Here is a 22123-nt window from a genome sequence, read left to right as displayed (position 1 = left end):
AAATGTTGCATTTTCCAAAACCACCCTGGCCCACCACGCCCCCATCCTAGGCCTATAAAAACTGAGACTCTAGCAGGCAGATACACAAGCTTCTGGACGTTCAGAGGAGGGGATCAGCGGAAGAAGACACAAGCAGCTGGACATCGAGAGGACGTCAGGCGAGCGTGCCGGTGGAAGAGCACATGACAGACACTGGCAGGACAGCAGGCCATTGACTGGTGGAATGATGTGGAGTTTGGCAGTTTGGCGAGATCAGGAGGCGGAGAGCACGGGCCACTAAGCAGCCGGACCCCTGGTCCATCTCCCGTCTGGCTCCCACATCTGCTGAGAACTACTTCTACTCAATAAAACCTTGGACTCATTCTCCAAGCCCACCCACGCGTGATCTGATTCTTCTGGTATACCAAGGCAAGAAACCCTGGAATACAGAAATCCTTCTGTCCTTGTGATAAGTAAGGTGGGCTATGAGCTAGTTAACACAAGCCTACAGACGGCAAAACTAAAAGAGCAGAACTAAAAGAGCATCCTGTAACACACATCCACTGGGGCTTCAGGAGCTCTAAACATCCACCCCTAGTCACTGCCGTGGGGTTGGAGCCCCATGGCCTGCTTGTCTGTATGCTCTCCTGGAGGTTTGCGCAGCCGGGCACTGAAGAAGCAAGCCCCTCACCCGTCACATGCCCCTATCCGGACAAGGGTACTTTTCCTGTTTCAATTTCGTATGTTGAACTTTCATATAGCAATCTTGCTGAACTCCAGTATTATTTATTTCTAATTGTTATGCTTCAGATTATCTTGAATTTTCAATTATGATAAGCATATTATATAACTAAAATATAATGTAATATTTATATCTAATTTCTGTTCCTTGCCTTTTTGCATTAGTTACAAATTAAGATTGCTTGAATATGTTGTATAGCACAGATAGTGGACTTTAGTGGAAATGTTCTTAAAATTTTAACACTTAGCATCATGTTATTGCATGTTTTTAGTTGCTATCCATCCTCATATTACCATGTCTCTTTTTTAGTTTGCTAAAAGTTTTAATCATGAAACAAGCATTAACTTTCATTAAATGATCTGTCTTTCTCTATTGATAATAATAATTTAGCTTATACATGTTAGCATTTTTATTATATTAAACAATAATTAAATTTGAAATATTTTCCATTTACTAAAAATTATTAGTATTACTAGTTTTTCCTTTTGCCTTAGATTCCAATATGACTTGGTTATTGATCCTGTCTTTATAAAAATTCTGATATTTTATTTATCATGGATGTTTGCTGTAATTTTAATTTTTTAAACATGTTGCATTACCATATTATTTATCTTGGTTACTGAGATTTGTTAACGTTCCCTTAAATGTTGTGCCTAAAGAGATTACCTCACTTGCCTCACTCTAGTCCCAGCCCTGCTAGTCAGATTACAAGTTTCAGATAGTGTTTACACCAGAAAGATATTTAGGAGTGGAGTTGTGAATCAACATTGTTCAATCAGACAGTCATATTTCTCTAAACATGATGTTAGCTTCAAGGGTGACCTAAGACATTTGGGTCAATGAGCGTGAAGCCAGGACTTTAACTCAATTATTTGAGGTAGGATAATCCACAGTTTTTTAGAAGACTTTACCCTGAAAAGATGTGGACCTTAAATTCTGAAAGTCATATTGAAACCTTGTGCAACTAGAAGACAAAAGCAAAATATAGTGGGCAGCAGAATCATGAGCCAAAGGTAGCCTGAGTTTTATTGGCCTAATATGCGATCCTGAATCTATCTATACTCAAGTCAAATTCCTCTGGTCTTTTCAGTTTTGTGATTCAAATATATCTGTTTTTTTTTTTTTTTCAAACTGATTGGGCTAGAAATTGTATAATCTGTGGCTAAATTGATGAGGAAATTGTATTCATTGTCCTAATGCTCCATTTTATTATAAGATTAAAGTCTCTCTCTCTCTCTCTCTGTCTCTCTCTCTCTCTCTCTCTGTCTCTCTCTCTCTCTCTCTCTCTCTCTCTCTCTCTTCCTGGTACAATAAATTACCATGCACCAACTATCTAAATCTTTCTTATATTTATAAGTACTCTGAGTAATTCTAACCAAGAAACTAGCTATGTGGTTGAAAGTAGTTCAGAAACTGGACCTGCAGGACCAACAAAAGCAAGGTTTTCTGTTCTACCTAGCAAAATGTGGGGAAAGTGATTAAAGTACATCCCAGCCAAAGTCCCTGAGAAAACACTTAAAGTCAGAAGTTGGAAACACTAAATAAAAATGCTAATTTGCTAAAAACCAGATAAGAGGAGGAGCAGCTGATGGAAGAATCAACAAAAGACTTAAATAGTTAGCTAGTTTAGTGTCATTGTCTTTTTTCTTCCAGTATAGAGATGGGCTAGGCCAAGTACAATAGTCAGGATAAGAAGTTATGTAATGTATAGTTATATAACATATATTTAAATATACATGTCTATATTTGTACAATTATGTATGAAATGACTGATGAAAACACATATGTAGCAGAGTAAATTTAAAATGTATAGATTGTTAGGACATAGTGTACTAATTTGTTTGACAAATAAATTATAATATATCGATGAGTACTTGTAATTAAAAGGCAACTATTAACAATTCCAATTAAAGGAAATAAAAGCAGAGTGTGAGAACAATTTTTTTTTTGATCTTAAGATTCTGTACCTTTATGATAACTAATGAGCATTGAATTCTTTTTTATGTACTAAAATCATTGTGAGTCCAACAGCCAGGTTTCATTATTCAGAATAATATATTTTACTTCTTATAATGTAAAAAATATAATCATTTGAGTGGTTTTCAGCATGATCTGTTAATTTTGAATACACAGAATGAACAAAGCAGGTAAATATATGTATATGCTGAATAATGTAATTCCATATACAGTTCACAGTTAGATGCATTTGATTGTGGAAAACAAAGGAAGACAATACCATAAAGGTCTTATTCCAAAACATGGTAAAAATAACGTTCACATGCATTAAACATTTCAAGCCATCTCAGTACATGTCTTTCTTGAGTAAGTAGTGAACCAATGGACCAGTGGTTATTGTTGGAGAAAACAATTACACACAAATTACTCACAAATGCACTATTTATGCAATCTTAGTGACTATTTACCACTTCACCCAAGTAGACTTTCCCACTTATTTGAAGCTATTGCTATCTATAAATAAACGGCAACAGGAAATGTTTCACAAGGGCCTTTGATTTCCAAAACTCTCAAATTCCACAGCAAAGACTCACTTTAAGGCAATTATTTATGTACTGAACATTTGAATCAAGATGTAATATTTTCCTTAAGTGAAAAAAGCTGATACTATTCTGTAATGATAAAATTTGTATACCACAGTAGAAAATGATTTGTAATTATATGTTAGTACTTTTCATATTCCATATTGAAACACAGTAAGTCTGTAGCTGGCATCAGCTGTACCCTGACTTCACATGAATGGCCTGGAGGGGATCATAGTTTTAAACAGGAAATCAGTGTGAATTAGCTGAGTAATTAACATTCAGTGTACAGTGAGCATTCTTAGCTAAATCAAAGTAGTCATGAAAGAAAGTACTGTAGGTAAACCCAAAAATATACATCAAAATTAAATGGTGAGGTTGAAGGTTGTAGTTAAGTACCAACTAGTGTGAGTTCTGGGAGCATTTTGAAAGGGTGGAGGAATGTACTAAATTTCTGAGGAATTAATACTGATGGGAAGAATGCAGTAAAGAATAAAAATGGGGGCATTGTGGTTTATATCTGTAATCCAGCACTTTGGGAGGCTGCTTGAGCCTAAGTATTCAAGACAAGCCTGGGTAACATGAGGAAACTCGTCTCTACAAAAAGTACATAAATTAGTTGGTGTGGTGGCCTGCACCTGTAGTCCCAGCTAGGTGGGAGGTTTCAGTGACCCGTGATTGCACCACTGCACTCCAGCCTGGGTGACAGAGTGGCACCCTGTCTAAGAAAACATAACAAAACAAAACGGAAAAAAAAAAAATGTAAAGAAAAAAGCCTAGGGATTGGGTGAATTTTTTTGGAAAAAAAAAAAAGGATAAAGATTTGGAGACTGTTTAGATGTGGTATATGAGGGAAAACAAGAAATCTAAAACAAGAAATCTAAACTGAGTTCAAAATTTCAATCCTGAAGAACAGGCAGAATTATACTATCATTGTTAGTGAGAAGTCATGAATCTATACCAGATGAATGAATTGGTTGTTTCTAAATCAGTTCCGATTCAAATGTCAAATTTGAGGTGAACACTACAGAAACTGACGTGTCTTGGAGGTTGTTGAGGTTATTGAGATACCAGACTGCACATGGCTCAGCAATAAATGAAAGATATAGGTCTGGATATAGTGAATTAACTCCAGTGAAATATTAAATCCCCAAGAGTGACTAGCACATGAATTTTCTAGTAGATTCTTCCTTGCTGATAATTTTCTCTTCAACAGAAATAACCTACTTTTTTAAAGCATGAATTATTAGTTGCATTGTGTGCAAATCCTAATGATAACGGAATAGATTTCAGAAGGTTTAAATATTTTTGTTATTTTTAGTAAGAGAAAATATTGGGAAGCATAGTATTAGGAAGTACATATAAATAATTCCCTTTCGATTGCCATAAAACTTATTGTTTCCATAAAGTTTCTCCTTATCATGAGTTGTATTTGACACACAATTATTCAATCATCTTGACTGATAGAATGGGCTACGGTCAAATAAAAAAAAAGTGAAACCAATCCAAATCAGGCAGGCACATGATGCAGAGTTGACTGTTCAAAGACAGTTTAGCTCAATATTGATGGAAGTACTGGTTAGTACAATAGGAGAAAAGCTATGTCTAAGGAGGGAAGCACATAATAGAATTCTGTTATTACCAGTCTTTTCAAATACACAATTGAATAATCTTTATCAGAAGCAGGTGTTTGTCACCATTTTATATGTGAAACTCAAGAAGTTCTTGATTTTTTGAGAGCTACATTCCTTAATCTGGTTACAGACTATAAAGGAGATAATCATTTACATGATCGTATCCTCAAACACATGGTCACCAAATGGAAACAAAGGACTGATTTGATGTAGCCGGTAGTATGACAATCTGTAGTAAAATGCAAATACAGAAGGATCCAGAGAATAAGTAATTTCCCAGTAGCCAGCTGATAAATTACATACATAGAATAAGCAATTTAGCAAGATTAGAAAAGCAGCTCTGATACAAATGTGTTGATAACAAGTACAATAAGCATAGAAAATTTAATGAACATATTAATTAAAACCATTTTAGTAGAAGAAAAAATAGAAAATCGTAGAGAAACATTTCGTATAAAATATTTAGTAGAATTAATGTTATATTGCTATAACGAATTCACATATTTTTAACAAAAACTTCTTCATATGCTATTTTCACTCTCTGCTTCTTTCTTTTTCTTTTGGTTTTAATTAGGCCTCCTTTTGATATTCTTTGGATGAAACCTATAAGAGGAAGAGGAATAAATTAATGTGTGATAAAATAACACAACGAAACATTTTATCTAAAATCCTCTCAAAGTATCTTTCAATATTTAAATCCAAAAGATGTTATTGATTTAAAAGCCTTTAATTTGTCCATGTATTCGTGTAGAACAATCTATTTTTAAGGAAGTTACTTTGCATATATGAGTTAATAAAAATGGATAAGCATGCCGTTCATTTTTATTATTTGTTCATCTTCTGTTACAAATCCATGCTTGCTTTATTTTTAAAAAGTAGAAATGTGGCTGTATGTGGTTGATTAAATTACAGGTAGTTTGTATTTGCATTTTTATACTCTTCTTAGTATTTTATAAACATGCATTACTTTTATATTCAGAAGACATTAATAAATATGTTAAAATTTTGTGTATTACAAGAAAGCTTAAAGCAATTTTGGTATAGTCTTTTAAAGTGAATGCTTAGTATTTGAACATTAAAAGAATAAAATGTTTAATTTGTTTTAAATTGATTCTTTTCCTATGAGGACATTAAAAGAAATTACAGTTATATATCTAGCAATATTATCTAAATGTAATTGAAGAGGACATTTGTTAGCTAGATCATACTTTCTTAAAATAAAGATAATTAATTTCATATTTAATAGATTATCATTTAAATTCAATTGCTATCTTAAACACTAGTCAATTAATGGGAAGAGTATCTTCTATACCTTTTTTACATGCCCTCAGACATTCTTTTTTAGAAGTAAAATTGTTTTCATTTCCCCCACATCCACTGTACTTAAATGGGCGGCATTTCCCAATGACTGAATTGTAGTAGAATCTGTTCTCATTGGCACGACACAATCCTCTGTCTGCTGGAGCGAGACACCATGAGGGACCATGAAATTCTGAAAACATCAGGAAAACATGGTAAGCCATATGTGATAGTGAATTTCAGGCTTTCATATTGTGTATTGTTTATAGATTAATGTTGTTGCATGTGCATGTAAAACAGTAATCTGAATGAATGAAGGGATATTTAATAAAATTGGTGCATTTCACTTCTAGGAAAATGCTTAACAAAACCATGTGTCCACTATATTGAGATCTTTCTCCAATGAATTAAAAATATCTCATTTGCTAAAGAGAAGTGTTATGATTACTCTTTATATGAACAAACTATTTGTACATAATAAAAACCACTCTTCAACAATGTAACTGCTGAAAATTTCTTACAGACACACATACACACATACACACACACACACATATTCATTTACATATCATTTGTTCACAAATATTTAGCTTTAAAAAAATTCTAATGAGCAAAGTTTTTATTTATGATGTAACAAAAACACTGAAGCTGAGGAAGAGTTACCTCTCTTGACTAAACACATGCTGAATGATGTAATACAATCACAGTTTAAAGTGGAGGAATTCAGGAATAGCAAGCTTTAAGTTTCAAGGAATAAATCCAGATGAGATGTTTGTCTCGGTAGCATTTTTTTTCTCATAAATTGAAGCATGAGTTAAATGTTTTTGCAAAGGAAGCAATATTGCTAAAGCCAGTGAAATGAAACATTGATTTTGTATCAGACGGATAAGCTGGTTTGTCAATGGGATCAATCAATGGTTTTCAAAAACACAAGAATAAAATACAATTAGGGTAATAAAAGGAGCACTCATTTGCTAAATCAGAAGAGAAAATTAGTTTCAGCTCAACGTTAGTTTTTAGCTCTTTTGGAATTACTCTCAGTGAGGGGCACCTGGTGCTCTTCGGTAGCACAGTTAAACTGCTTGATGTTAATAAACCAGTACTACAGGTAAGTTGTTATATGGCAAGGAATCAATACAAGAAAACTTTAATGGCTTTGCCAAATGGTGAGATGTGATACAAGCAAATACAGATGAGGAAGATTTGCTAAATGTCCAATATTAGCAGAAAATAGAACTTCGAGGAATCCAGTTGATGAAGGTGAATAGATTTTGCCTTAAGCAAGAAGCAGTCTTTTGCCAAATAAACCCGAGATGAACAGACTGTAAAAGCAAAGAAAAGAAATAAAACAAAGTGAGAAAAAATGAGAAAAAATCTCAAATTGATATAAACATTTTTTACCACCTCCTGCCTTCTAGATATTTAAATAAAGACTAGAATGTCTTCATATAGTAACTCAGGTAACAAAAAATATTCTGGGAAATATGAGAGGGAATGAATACTGTGAGAATAATTTATGAGAAGAAATTTGAGACAGGTGACATCCTTGTGCCAAACTATATATATATATATATATATATATATATATATATATATATATATATAAATCAGAACTATAATCCAAAACAGAGTATTTAATTTTACTTAAGTCTTTGACTAGGTATATATGCAGTGATTACAAATCCTTCTAGGATTTGTAAAATGAAAATATTGTTTTAAATCATATGTAGCCCTTTATGTTTTACCTTATCCTATGTGGGGATTATAGTGCATGATTTTTAAAATAATTTTTATTGTGTATGTGTGAGGTTTACAAAATGATGTTATGGGATATATATAGATAGTAAAATAGTTGCTATAGCGAAGCAGATTAACATATCCATCTTCTCACAGTTACAATTTTGTGTGTGTGACAAGAGTAGCTAAAGTCTACTTATGTAACAAAAATCCCTAACACAATACTTTTTTTACTAACTGTCATCTTCATGTTGTACATTAGATCTCTAGGCTTATTTATCCTACATGCCTGTATTTTGTATCCTTTGACATGATGATATGCCATCATAAATCAAAGTTGAATGGTGAGAATGTGTGCTAGACATTCTAGAAAATGTTGACATTTCCTGTCACTAAGAATCATTTATATTAGAGGAATTTTCTAGCAGTCTAGGAGAGTTATATTGTAATTGAGTTGTACTATCATACAAACTTTTCCAATGTGTCTGATGTGTATTATCATTCTTGCACAGCGTAGAATATAAAATGATTAATTGCCACCACTTTGAACTCATGAGCTTCCAGTTATCACCTATGTTCAGAAACAAAAGAGATGCACTAGATGCAATCAGCCTAATTTGAGAAACAGAGAAAACAGACGAAATTGCTATCCCTTTTTTTTCCTGTTTAAACACCCACAGTAACTTCGAAATAGATGTGTGTGATAAAATGATATGCAACTTATACATCAATTTCACTTTAGCATTTTGTGTGTAAGGTATATCTGCCCATAGTAAGTTGCAGATAACATGTGTGAATGTGGTTGTAAATTGTATCCTTATTTGCATATGTTAGTTGTTACATCTTAATAGCAATGCCAGACATCAAGCTCCCTTGTTCCAGAACAGAGAAAATTTTTTGTTGACAGGGAGCAAACTTCTTCTCTTTTCCCACATAGAACCTACAGTAAACATGGCCCAATCACAAAATCAAGGTTATTTCAAAATGAGAAAAAGCTAGCCTAGTACATATGGGGCTACAGTCCCTAGACTGGAGGTATGAGAAGAGGAGCCTCTGTTGTCATAGACTAAGAACAGCAGGTAAACCCTAGAACCATTCGGGCCTTTCCATTGAAGCTGAAACCGTGGAAGGTACACCACAGGTGTGGTGGAGAGACATATGCTAGCTTCTGTCTTCCTTTGACCATCCAGTCATCCAACAATGGCTGCCATTTACCAAATCCTTTCAGAAGCCAGAGGAGAAAGTTCCCCATAAAAACCACACGAGGCAGGTTGAAAGCAGGGGGTTGGTTTGAGAGCAAACAGCCAGTTGACCAGCATAGATGCCAGCAGAGAAAATTTCACTAAATCATCCAAGGCATCAGGTTGCCTCTACTAACACTCTTTATGACTTCTGAATCAGAGAGTGTCTGGCATGCTGCTTCTGACAGCCTGGGATTTGGTATGTAAATGCCCCTATTATCAGATACTTGCTCCTCCTTGTCCATGACTGATGCAATGTCAGTTGTTTATCTATCTTATGTCGCCCTGATTTCAACCACTGCTTACATAGATCATTCAACACAACAGAATTTTGACCCAGATCAACAGTGAGGTTCCCAACACTAGAAATGACAATATTTCGATAGCGTATTAAAATGTGAAGTTAATCACTAAGGATACTGCATAATATGTAATTAACTTTTAGAAGTTTTTAAAGATGCAATAAATTATTGTCAGTTAAGGAATCATTGTAAGGCGAGTATTCTTCAGAACATAAATTTTACCTGATATGTAAACTAATTCATTTCTCTTAAGATGATTTTAACTCTGAGCAGTAAGACTATCATTGGGTTACTGTAGCATAAATCACAGTAAAATTAAAGTAATGAAGCAAATGGTTTCTTAAAAACATTTTAGCTCCATTTGAATTTTTTTCACTTCTTGAAGATAAAAACTTGTTTCCAAATAGCAAATTTATTCTACGTATAGATCAGAACTCACCTATTCAAAATCAAGACTTTGCTATCTACAATGAAAGAAAATACAAAGGTTTGGCAAAATGTGATTTTTTTAGTTGAGATTATAATTATTCACAGAAATTTAAGATAGAATAAAAAAGACACTAACCTGACTTTTGTTCTTTTTCCAAAGGGAATTTATTAATCAAATGCATTCTGTCTTGATCCTGCCATTAATAACAAGTTGGGTACCTTGTGTCTACAGGGTTTTGTTAGGTTTCAGAATTCAGGATCTACTTTTTTTTTTATATCAATAACTATCATGATGTAGTGTGACTGCTAAACTGTAAGACGGTGCTGTAAACTCAGTTTTACAGGTAAAGTTGTTAATGTAAATTTGCTTTGAGATTTATACAGTAAATTTTGAATCATATATTCACTTGGAATCTTTACTGTGGTAACTTTTTTATGACTCTCATTTGGCTTGCCTACTTAGGCTTTTGTTTTACTAAACAAACTAGGTTTTGGCCGGGCGCGGTGGCTCAAGCCTGTAATCCCAGCACTTTGGGAGGCCGAGACGGGCGGATCACGAGGTCAGGAGATCGAGATCATCCTGGCTAACATGGTGAAACCCCGTCTCTACTAAAAAATACAAAAAACTAGCCGGGTGAGGTGGCAGGCACCTGTAGTCCCAGCTACTAGGGAGGCTGAGGCAGGAGAATGGCATAAACCTGGGAGGTGGAGCTTGCAGTGAGCTGAGATCCGGCCACTGCACTCCAGCCTGGGTGACAGCGCGAGACTCCCTCTCAAAAAAAAAAAAAAAAAAAAAAAAACTAGGTTTTATGAAATATCTTACAACTTGTTAAGTACATTTATTTTGTCTTCTGAGACTTTTTAGAGAATCGAATAACAAATCTTTTTAAAAGTTTGTTTATAATTTTGTAGTAAAGAGAAATATAAATTATTTACTTCAAATTATCTTTGTAAAATTTGAAATAATATGAAAGTATAACCAATGTAAAACAAAATTTATCCATAATTTGATTCTTACCCTTTAACCACTGCTGATGGTTTACATATCTTCAAATTGTTTGCATATGCAAATGTATTAGCATAATATTCTATATTTATTACTATACTTGATAATATTTTGTGGCTGTGTCTCCGTATTTTTATATAGACCTCACTCTTTTTAATGTAGGTACAGTATTTCATTTTATGAGTTAACTACAGTATATTTAGTCAAATGGACATATAGATTATTATAATTTATTTTTTTCAGTTCCAGACAACATCTCATGAATACCCACGTACACTGGTTCAGGTACTTTCAGAGGACAAGCTTCTAAAATTAGAATTATGCAAAATCTATATTCAATTTATAACTTGGTTGATGTTGCTGAATTCTCCACTGAAACTTTTCACAAATTTATGTACCTACAACGACATTTAAAGCGCCTAAACCATTTAGCAAAACATGGACCTTACTGCTATGAATTTATCTACTATTCAACACTTTTTTTCTTCCCCATGCCAACAAAAGTAGAAGGGTACTATGTGGGACAAGAAACTGCTTATAGCTTGCCAAATGTTATATGAAATATCATTTACATAAAATCTAAATGTCACTGATTTGAAGATGCACTATTATTTTATGTACTACTCATGAAGAAAGAAAAACATGGCCGGGCGCGGTGGCTCACACCTGTAATTCCAGCACTTTGGGAGGCCGAGGTGGGTGGATCACCTGAGGTCCAGAGTTTGAGACCAGCCTGGCTGACTAGGTGAAACCCTGTCTCTACTAAGAATACAAAAATTAGTTGGGTGTGGTGGCACACAGCTGTGTTCCCAGCTACTAGGGAGGCTGAAGCAGGAGAATCACTTGAACTCCAGAGGTGAATGTTGCAAGTGAGTCAAGATTGCGCCACTGCACTTCAGCCTGGGTGACAGAACAAGACTCCAGTTCAAAAAAAAAAAAAGAAAGAAAGAAAGAAAAAAATAAATAATTACACTATTATACACTATCAGTTATAAGTTTCATCATGATTAGAATTGTTAGAATGTAGAAAAACCTGCATGTTAGAATGGAGAAAATGTACTAATTTATATTTTGTGCCAACACACAAATACATACATATACAAACACATATAAACGAGAATAGAATTTATATACATACCCATTGGGCAAATATTTAAAAGGACTTGTAGTCAGTTGGGAGGATGATTACTATAGAGATAGCTTTATTAGGTAGGGAGCTTAGACATTTGCTAGGTTAAATTTTACAAAAAGATACTTTTATGCTGAGCTTATTCTATATTGTTACGTCTCCTCAAGCAGCTACTTCCAGTTTTGAACTTTATTTACTTTGTGACAAGTTGAAAAAAAAACACAAGGAAATAGTAAAATGAAATATGCTATAATGCCAACAGTGATTGTTTCTGCATAATGTGGATATAGCCAGTGTTTCTTCTTTTATTTTCTTTTTTATCCAAATTATCTGCAATTGTGATGCTCAAAATATATGATAGAAAAAATATGTTAGAGTGAGTCCAGTGTCCAGAGGTAATAGATAAAAGGCTAGAGATTAGAGATTGGAGTCTGTTTCTGAGTAGGAATGTGTGGTAAGCCTGTCCCTCTCTCTGTAAAAAAGAAAGAGTATGTATCTCTACTCATTAATCAGGAGAAGTGGTATTAAATTGGTGGAAGCCGATAATCTATAAAGAAACAAAAAAGACGGGGCAGGGAATGGAAAAACGAGCACTGTGGACCTTTTTTTTCTCCCCTATGTGTACACTGGGCCACTTACCTGAGGATAATAGAAGGAGGGTTGCCGGTGAACTTGAAATTGAAAGCTCATGAAGAATAGACTGAGTGAAACCTTGCCCAGACAGAAACTCCCTCCGCATATTAAAAGGGAAGGAAATAAATTGGGTAGATGTTCTCTGGGTTGGATTTCTTTGCCTAGATACTGCCTAATCCATGGACAGAGTTCATAAAGTCAGTTTCCTTCAGGGATTTGTCTAAGCAAAGCCACAAAGAAAGAAAGCCATAGTAAAATTATAGATTATACAGCTATTGAGTATACTTTCTTCTAAGATAATTATGTCTAATAGTGCATGAGAAAAACCTTCTTCATGACATATATGTAAAATTTTAAACCCTACAAAATTTTAGTAAAAGTAAAAATTAGCATTTAGTCTGTTGATCAGTTTTTTAGGAAGAATGGGATTTTAGTAAGCAGAGTATACAGAGAAGCATATGGGTGAAGGAAAGTAAAAACACAAAGGTCAGAAGGTTTCTAGTTTGCTTGGGGGTACTTTGCAAACTCCAGGCTATCCGGAGAACATAATACAAAAAAGACTGTAGTGGGATACAAGGCTGGAAAAATACATTTAGATCAAATTAAGAAGGTTCTTGAATACTTCTATATTTGGATTTTACAATGCAGACAATAATGAGCCACTGAAATTATTGAAGAAGGAAAAGACAAGTTCTGATCTCATTGAATACATGAAGGAAACTCAACCAGGCATGTTTAGATTGAATTTGGTAACTTTCAATAGAGAATAATATAAAATTACCATAACCGAAGCAGTTACCATGGGAGTAGCTAAAATTAAGCACCAGATTGAATTTGGGCAGGTAGAGAGCTGGAGATGAAATAATTCTAGTGTTTCTGCATTCAGAAGATGTAATATTTTTCCAATATGTTATGAAACATTATAGAATAAATTCTACTTAGAATGTTGTATTTTTTGTAACTTGTGGTGGCTTTTTTTCATTGTGGCTTTACTTAGAAAAATATCTAAATATAAAGATGAAATTGTAGACTATGTCCATGCATTAGCCAGCATCCAGGCAAATGAATTCGAAGTGGAAGATGAAGATAGAGCTCAAGTTTTGAAAACATAGAATATTTTAATGTTGACTTTCTCTAATGAATGTAAAATGTTATTGTAACTCTGTTCTCCCATAACCCTTGTGCAGGTCTCTGTCTTAGCAGAGTTACAACACAGGCATTGAAGTCATCTATTTATCTTTTTCCCTATTTGACAAACACACCTATAAAGGACAAAATTACCCTCTTATTATTCTATACTCCCCGTACCTATGGTAGTTATTCCCATGTAGGAGACACTCAATGTTTGCTGAAATGAACTGAAATTAGGAAGTACACAGATCTGTACCTTAGGTCATCAGATAAAGTTGAAAATATAGGTCTGTATGTCTTTCAATTACTTATAAGATCCAAAGACAAAAAAAATTTGTATTTTACAACTATATTTGAATTTTCAAGTGCTATATATGTTATTTCAAATAATCTTAGCATAAAATATGTTAAATAAAGATATGTCAGATCAAGTTTACAGACTTTAGCTGCATTAAAAATGATCAATAATAAAATGTATAAAAATAGCACTCATTTTTTGGCTGTAAACCTCAGATGAAAATAGGTCATCATCATCATCATTGAAAACAACCTCAAAAATTAATACTTCATACTCTAATTGTGTGCTCAACACTGGCTTAAGAATTTGATGTCTCATTACAGTTTTACAAAAATTTTGAGATATTTCTTACCACATAAAATAAACGAGGAACCTGAAGCTGAGAGAAGTTTTGTAATCTTTTTTCAAGGCCACAGACTGAGTCAGCAAATAGCAGAACTGGAATTAAAAACCACATCTTTCTTTCTATAACGTCAATGCTCTAAACCACTAAGGTATGTCATTTTGAAAACTAATTAGAAAATTTTTAAAAAGTAGTACCTGAGCGAAAACATTTTAATAATTTTATCAGATAAAAAGAAAATTGTCACAGCTTCTCCTTTAGAACTGATGTCCAAATTCCCTCTTTTCTGAAGCTCAGGTTCAGAACATGTTAAATATACTATAGTCCACAGTTACAAGCATGAAGTTCAAGTTTTCTAAGTTTGACAGAGTTCTAATCAAAACAGGTCACCACACAAGTCTTGGGGCAAAAATGCTGATTCAAACAGTATTTAGAGAGCTTGAACATTTGAAGGCAACAAGTATTGAGTTGAGATGGTCAATGCAGACTGATTCTAGAAACAACCACACCAAAGTTAGTCTTGCATCCATGGGATCATATCTGCACTGGTCACTCAGATCCATGTAATGGTATTACATACAATTAAAAGCTGGAAACCCCACTCCACTGTGTTCCTAGAAGAGGCAGAGTTGGAATTTTCCTGATCAACAAATTTTATTTATTTATTTTGAGAGAATCTTGCTGTCATCCAGGCTGGAGTGCAGTGGCAAAATTACAGCTCTCTGCAGCCTCAACCTCCCCAGCTCAAGCAATCCTCCCACCTCAGCCTCCAGAGTAGGTGGGTCTACAATCACAGGCCACCACACTGGGCTAATTATTTTATTTTTTTGGAGAGACAGGATCTCTGCATGTCGCTCAGGCTGGTCTTGAACTCCTGGGCTCAAGCTATCTTCCCACTCCAGCCTCCCAAAGTGCTGGTATTACAGGAGTGAGCCACTGCACCCAGCCACCATTTTGTATTAATACTTCTTAACTTCATTTCTGCAAAGATTTTCTATTATTCAAATAGAAAAAAGGAAGAGAATTACACACAACATAGAGTAGCTCAAGTTTGTCTAAACTATTCCTACCACATTACTAACCTGCCCTATACCAGTTACTATTAAATTCATATTACAATAAGGATTTTTCTTTTTTAAGCAAAAGAAGTCTTATCAAATTAGTATTATTAATTTATTAGTTTGTAGTTTGCATGGTATTAATTTGTACACAATTTTTGGTTTATAGTTGTATAATAATCATAATGAATTTATTCCTACTATGTTACTGGTTCATACAAAATGAATGTTATTTTAAGTAATTTGGCTTACAAATTGGAAGTCTGTGATTTTTTTTCCTTTTAAAGACATCTATATATTATTCAAGCTTGAGAAACACTTCTCTGGAGGACTCTTATGACTGGGGCAACAAATTATCTGTGTTAAGACTAAAGATGGTCCAGGAAGAACGGGATTAGAAACGTAGACAGTGGTCATCTAGGGTGACTGCATTTCGATGGCAGTGATTTTGGCAGAGATGAAGTGCCACATTTTTGTTTCTCATCACCATTCCTGTCAGGAAGTAGAAAACTTGCTGGGTGCTGTCCAAAACTTGTTATCTATTTTTGGAAAGCCAGCTTGTCAGAAAATCAGAATATGAGGCTCCAGATTTACTATGCAGGCATCTTTAGATTATGAGGGATGTTCCTGTGCTTCTTGGTCTTAGAACACATTATGAAAGGCAAGATACTTCTTTAAAACTATGAAAGTGGACTATGGATGAAGTGGTTTTTTGTTTGTTTGTTCGTTTTTTAAGAACTGTAAACAGTGCTTGTGATGACCTGTGGTATGCAGCTGAATGTGGAACTCTTTAGCTGCTGAGGGATAGTTTCTCTCCAGAAAGTTCTCATGCTTGCAGTATTCCTCTACATGCAATCACACCTTCAACAAGAGGCCAAGGAGATAATAACAATCTCATACAGATTTATAGATTGACTATATCAGTGATTGTGTTTGAGTGTCCATTAGGCCCTTTGTGAACACAACACCTGTTTCAGAAGGCTAGTGATAAGAAAAATATTTTTAAAAATGTATTTATATATGCATAGATTTTATTTTCTATTTTTTTCCACATAAATGGAATGTATGTCTGGAGGTCATACATTGAATACATTTAGGAGAGGGATAGAGTTTCAAGTAGCAAAATCATCTTCAGGATGTCATCCAATTACTTTCCCTGGACCTGGAGGCTGGCAGGAAGCAATGTGGAACTGGGTATATAGGTATATAGGTGTTCCCTTTCCCAGTTAGTGGCCAACTAGAATCGGGTTGGCAGTAGCTTTTTAAGTCCACCTGAATTTTCCCCCCCCCCCCAGAATATCATAAAGCTGATGTTGTTCCCAGTTAGCTCTCAAGAGTTGAGGTATGGGGCCAGGCACAGTAGCTCACGCCTGTAATCCCAGCACTTCAGGAGGCCAAGGCGATCACCTGAGGTCAGGAGTTCAAGACCAGCCTGACTAAAATGGTGAAATCCTGTCTCTACTAAAAATACAAAAAAATTAGCCCGGTGTGGTGGTGAGTGCCAGTAATCTGAGCTACTCGGGAGGCGGAGGCAGAAGAATCCCTTGAACCTGGGAGGCAGAGGTTGCAGTGAGCCGAGATCACGCCATTGCACTCCAGCCTGGGCAATAAGAGTGAAACTCCCTCTCAAAAACAACAACAACAACAACAAAAAAAAAACAAAACAAAAAACCAAAGAGTTGATGTATGGAAGCAAAAGGATATATAAAAATCAGAAAAAAAAAAAAAAAAGACTTTTTTTTTTTTTTCATGAATAGTTAGGTCCAGTCAAAAGGCTCACAACTAGCACGAACTTCTGAGAACATTCATATTTCTTTGCTAGTTAGACATTTACCAGCGAGGTGCAGTGAGAAGACTATGTTTACTATGCATGTAAATATTAAAACTTTATTAGCAGTAGGCTACCGAAGGCATCATGTATACACGTAAATATTAAGGAAATGCCAAAAGCATAAATATTAACATAGGCATAAAATGCTATCCAATCCTAGAAAGAACATGGATGCATGAATGCAGAAGGCGTTCAGAAAGACTTGGTAAATATGAGCCGCATTCTTCCAACCATCATTTGTTCCTTCTTTTGTAACTGTGAATCACAAAATTAATAAATAAAAAATGTGAGTCATCTTTACATGTTTAACACTGTGATCAATGCTGAGGGTGGGAGAAGTCTATAAACTATATAGCACATTATCTTTTTCTTCAAAAAATCTTGTAATCTAGACAGTGAGGTAGAGCAAACACAATATCTAATAATACAGATATTAAAGGAGTCATAGTAAGAAGCCAGGGGAGAGAGACAGAAAGAAGGCCTCCTTGTGTTAGTGAAAAGACAGATTGGTTAAGAAGATGAGGAGGGTCATTCAATTTTAGGTGGGGAAAATCACATAGAACATCCTTTAGAATGAAAGTGAATAATTTGTGTTTAATGGTAATGAAGAGGCCAATTTGAATGGATGGAAAAAAGTTGTACTTAAGGGACAGAAAACATCTGCAATAGATAGAAGACTAATGGACAATGCAGACAGATTTTAGGCAAGTGGACGAAGCTGAATTACCCACATGATCGATGAATGGAACTAGGACAATGATGTCAAAAATGTCATGTATAATTTGTTACATATGACTGCTCCTTTCTCTCTCTCTCTCTCTCTTGCTCTCTCTCTCTAATATACTTTAGTTTACTTATGTTAGATATATAATTATATTATGTGTAATGTATATATACAATATCTGAGTTATATCTGAGCTTTCTAATATCTATTTATCTATTTGTCTCATGTCTATACAGCCTGGTTTGCCTAAGCCCCTATTAGTTTATGCCTATTTTGGGACGATATCACATTTATACACACACACACACACACACACACACACACACACACACACACACATATATTATTTAAAAATACTAAAATACTTTTAAATATAAAACTATTTTTGTAGAGTCACCAAAACGACAATTCCAATTTTATGTCAATGCACACATATATTTAAAATAGACATATACCTTAATTTTTTAGCACCCTCTTAACACTATCATTAGTGTTCCAAATTGGATGACATGATTGTTTAGGTAATCTAACCATGAAGGATTGATGATATGAACAAAATAAATAGGAGTGAAAATGGAAGAGACAGAAATAAACATTTCATAAAAAGCAATGAAATTTAATGAATGACTGGAAGAATAGAAGTGATACAAAGAAAATTACTAATCATTCAAATTGGAATAATCAGAAAAACAGTGGAAAAACTCAAAAAGTTTGGAAACTTGGGAATGTCGAAAAGATAAAGAACAATTATACAAATAAACATCTTTTGACCTTGAAGCCCCATGATACTTCTCTGTGACAATAATCTCATCTTGTTTCTAATAAACACATTCAAACTCTTTGAGTTTCCATATATGCATTAATTTAGTCCTAGTATGAATTCTTCTTAAAATATTAGTCATGATTTTGAGACTGTATATTTACTGATGCACTTATCTGAATAACTAGAGACTTTATGAGTGTCTGAAATAAAAATTTGTTCAGCAAATAGGAACTTACAAAGGAGTTGTTTTACAAATGAGAATCTAAGGCCTGGTGAGTTAAGCGTACTACTCTGAATCACATGGATAATAATAATGAGGAACCCTACACCAACTGACTAGATATCAGGCACTGTCCTAAGAAAGTTATATATTTTGACTGATTTAACCTCACAACACAACCTATCAAGCTAGTATTACCATCTTCATTTTACACTGGAAAGATAAAATTCAGTTTAAGAAATACCTTAGGGTCACACAGCTATTAGTTGAAGAGTTGGAAATTTAACCCATGTCTTCAGGCTGAAAGATTTTTTATCTGCTATATCATTTCAATCATGGGGGAAATCAAGAAGAACCAATTTTGATGGTTTTCAATTCTAGAGTTTATGCACAAAATGGCACACATTTAGGGAAATTGCTTTAGAAATATTTCTTTTACACACGTGGAGAGAACACATTTATTTGAACTACATGGATATACTCAACACAGCCAATCAAACTGAAATAATGCACTCACACTCAGGGATATGCTTACAAATCATCATTTAAAATCTCTTAAGGAAGAGTAAGACTGTCTTTGAGATTACCTAAATAACTTGCTAATATTGAAATGTGGAAATAAAAAGAAAAATTATACCTGAATTGTGCTTAGTAAGTATTCAAGTACCTTGAATTAAGAAAGCTTACTGGAAAAATATATCTTGAAAGCTGTTTACAACATTCTGGTAATTAAAAATAAATAGCAATTTTTAAAAATTCATATTCTAATATGTTTAAACTTCTAAAATGTTTCCATAATATCATGAAGAAAAACATTAAAACTATATTTATAAATATTTCACTTAATAATAATTGAATTTTAGAATATTCAAATACTCTACTTAAAAATTGTTCTTTAGTGGAAAGAATTTTAAAAGAATGGTGTTCCATTTATGTTGTGGGGCAGATTATTATTCCTGTACATTGAATTGAAACTTTAAAGGATTTACAGCTTTTCAAAATAATCTGATACCACAGAGAACCTTACACATTTGATAAAACCCTTGAAAAACAAAGTTTTATGTATACAAAGAATTGCATTTTCTTAAACTACAATAGAATGTATCAATATAATTGTAAGCAGTGACAGATGTAATTATATTTGATTGAGGAAATTAAGAGGTGTCTATAGATCTCAGCAAATCCCTCAGACAGAAGTGACAAGGGGTCCTCTAAGTTTTAGACAGAGTACAGGGACATCTGCATTCCCACTTCTGGATCTTGGCTGGGGCAGATTAGAAATCACATAGGTTTTAAGAAGAATGGCAACATAGTTTCATCGACAATCCATGTTATGCCATCCTTAATATCAAATGTCTCCTAGTTATTGCAACATTGTTTCATGTTTTAGGCTAGGAAAGAAGGAAGGAAGGAAAGGAAAGGGAAGGAAAGGAAAGGGAAGGGAAGGGAAGGGAAGTGTAGGGAAGGAAGGGAAGGGAATTGGGGAAGATCGGGGAGTCTTAGGTCTTTCTTTTTTCCTTCTCTTCCTTCTTTGACTTGATCCTTGGTAGCCTTCTTTGACTGCTTCATTCCCCATCCTTCCCCCTGCATTCCTTCCTTCCGACCCCTGCCTTCCTTCTTCCGGAAGTACTTTCCTTCCTATCATTAAGGACCTTTCCTCCCTCCTTAACCCCCCTTCCTTCCTCCTTCCTCCAGGCCTCCCGTTCCTGCCTAAAGTCCCTCGCTACTCCACCCCCTTCCTGCTTCCTCAGGAAGGCCGGGCCCCTCTCCTTCTTCTTCCGGAAGGCGGCGGAAGTCCTTCTTACCTGAAGACGTTAAGGTTCCGAAGGAAGGAGAAAAAAATACATTATGCTCCTAGAAAAAGAGGAAAATTGATCAAATTGGCTGGAGGAATGTTGATTTTGAGGCCAATATACACAATAAAAAATAAAAGTTTTCTAGACAAATAAAGGAGACATTTGCCCTAATTTTAAATGCAGTTATGATAATATTATTCCTTAAATGTCTATTATTCTGAATAAATTATTGTTAATATTATTTTCTTTTAAATTCGTGTTGTCAATTCTTACTGCTTACTTAGTTAATAATTTGCTTTCACAAGCATTTATTTATTTGTTACAATTTTCAATGTGGATCTACATAATAAACTAAAGAAGACACATATCAGAGGCCATTTAAAACTCATTAATATTACTTTCTCACACTTATTTTCATTTTGTCCTTTCTAATTTGGTAGTATGCTTACCAAATATTTTAAATTTTATGCTTCAAAAAATTTAAGTCAAAACTATTCCCTAGCCTACTCTACTCACTTTAATGATAAATGACTGCAGATCTCCACTTGAATTGGTAAAATAATTCAAACAAAAATATTCAAACATGTTGCAAACTGATTTCATACATTTCTTGTACTTGTTGATATACTGTGTCACATGTATATTTAAACCTGTTAATAATTTCATCATTCTAAATTTTCTTTTACAGCAGTAAGATTCAATTTGCTTTTGAAAATATAATACTTAACTGAATAAAACAAAATATGAGTGAAAAATATAAAGCTGGAAAGACATAAAGAAACAATGAAATGATAGTACTTAATTTTTCAGATAAAAAAATCAGAATCACAAAGGTATTGATTTTTACAAACGAAGTAGTATTTAAAAATTAGACTCAAGTTCATCTGGCATTCAATTCACTGCTCTACCTATTGAATGTAAGGGCCTAAAGTCATTTTGAATATATCGTACTTTCCAACTCCCACTGAAAGCTTGCATTCCCTTAATGACCTCTTAAGTGCTAATTGAACACTTATCGAATGCCTACAATTTAGGGAATTTATTAATCCCTGAGACAGCCATCAATTTTTTAAGATCTCACATAAGAAAGAAACATATTATAGAAAGGTATTTATACTTCAGTTCTCACACATTAATCTTCATGCTTAGGCTGGGTTGAGGGGGATAAGGGAGGATGCGGATGGGGATCTGGGGAGGGTCTGAAATAGGCAGGACTAAAGGGTAAGGCATGCAGAGAACTTAATTCTCCTTTCACATAATAGTGTTTCAATTATTAAAAGCACATATAATG

At 34.2% G+C, this 22123-nt stretch overlaps 1 protein-coding gene across 4 annotated transcripts in view; it reads right to left on the bottom strand.

Annotated features, from left to right (window-relative positions):
• Positions 1-2757: 2757 nt before the first annotated feature.
• The window catches only part of TFPI (tissue factor pathway inhibitor), a 103681-nt gene continuing 84315 nt past the window's right edge, over positions 2758-22123 (bottom strand). For 3 of the 4 annotated variants that reach the window (XM_010370296.2, XM_030916458.1, XM_030916457.1), the window contains 2 exons: positions 6205-6384; positions 2758-5495 (listed from right to left, as the gene is read on the bottom strand). In XM_010370296.2, the coding sequence (XP_010368598.1) occupies positions 5389-5495; positions 6205-6384 (287 nt within the window). In that variant the 3' untranslated portion in view covers positions 2758-5388. Of the gene's footprint in view, positions 5496-6204; positions 6385-17358; positions 17585-22123 lie in introns of those variants that run through there. The other variant, XM_010370299.1, reaches the window with a different exon arrangement.

The sequence above is a fragment of the Rhinopithecus roxellana genome, chromosome 14, assembly GCF_007565055.1.
Source record: "Rhinopithecus roxellana isolate Shanxi Qingling chromosome 14, ASM756505v1, whole genome shotgun sequence".
NCBI lineage: Eukaryota > Metazoa > Chordata > Mammalia > Primates > Cercopithecidae > Rhinopithecus > Rhinopithecus roxellana.
Note: the sequence above shows the minus strand (reverse complement) of the source record. Positions and strands in the feature narration are given on the sequence as shown.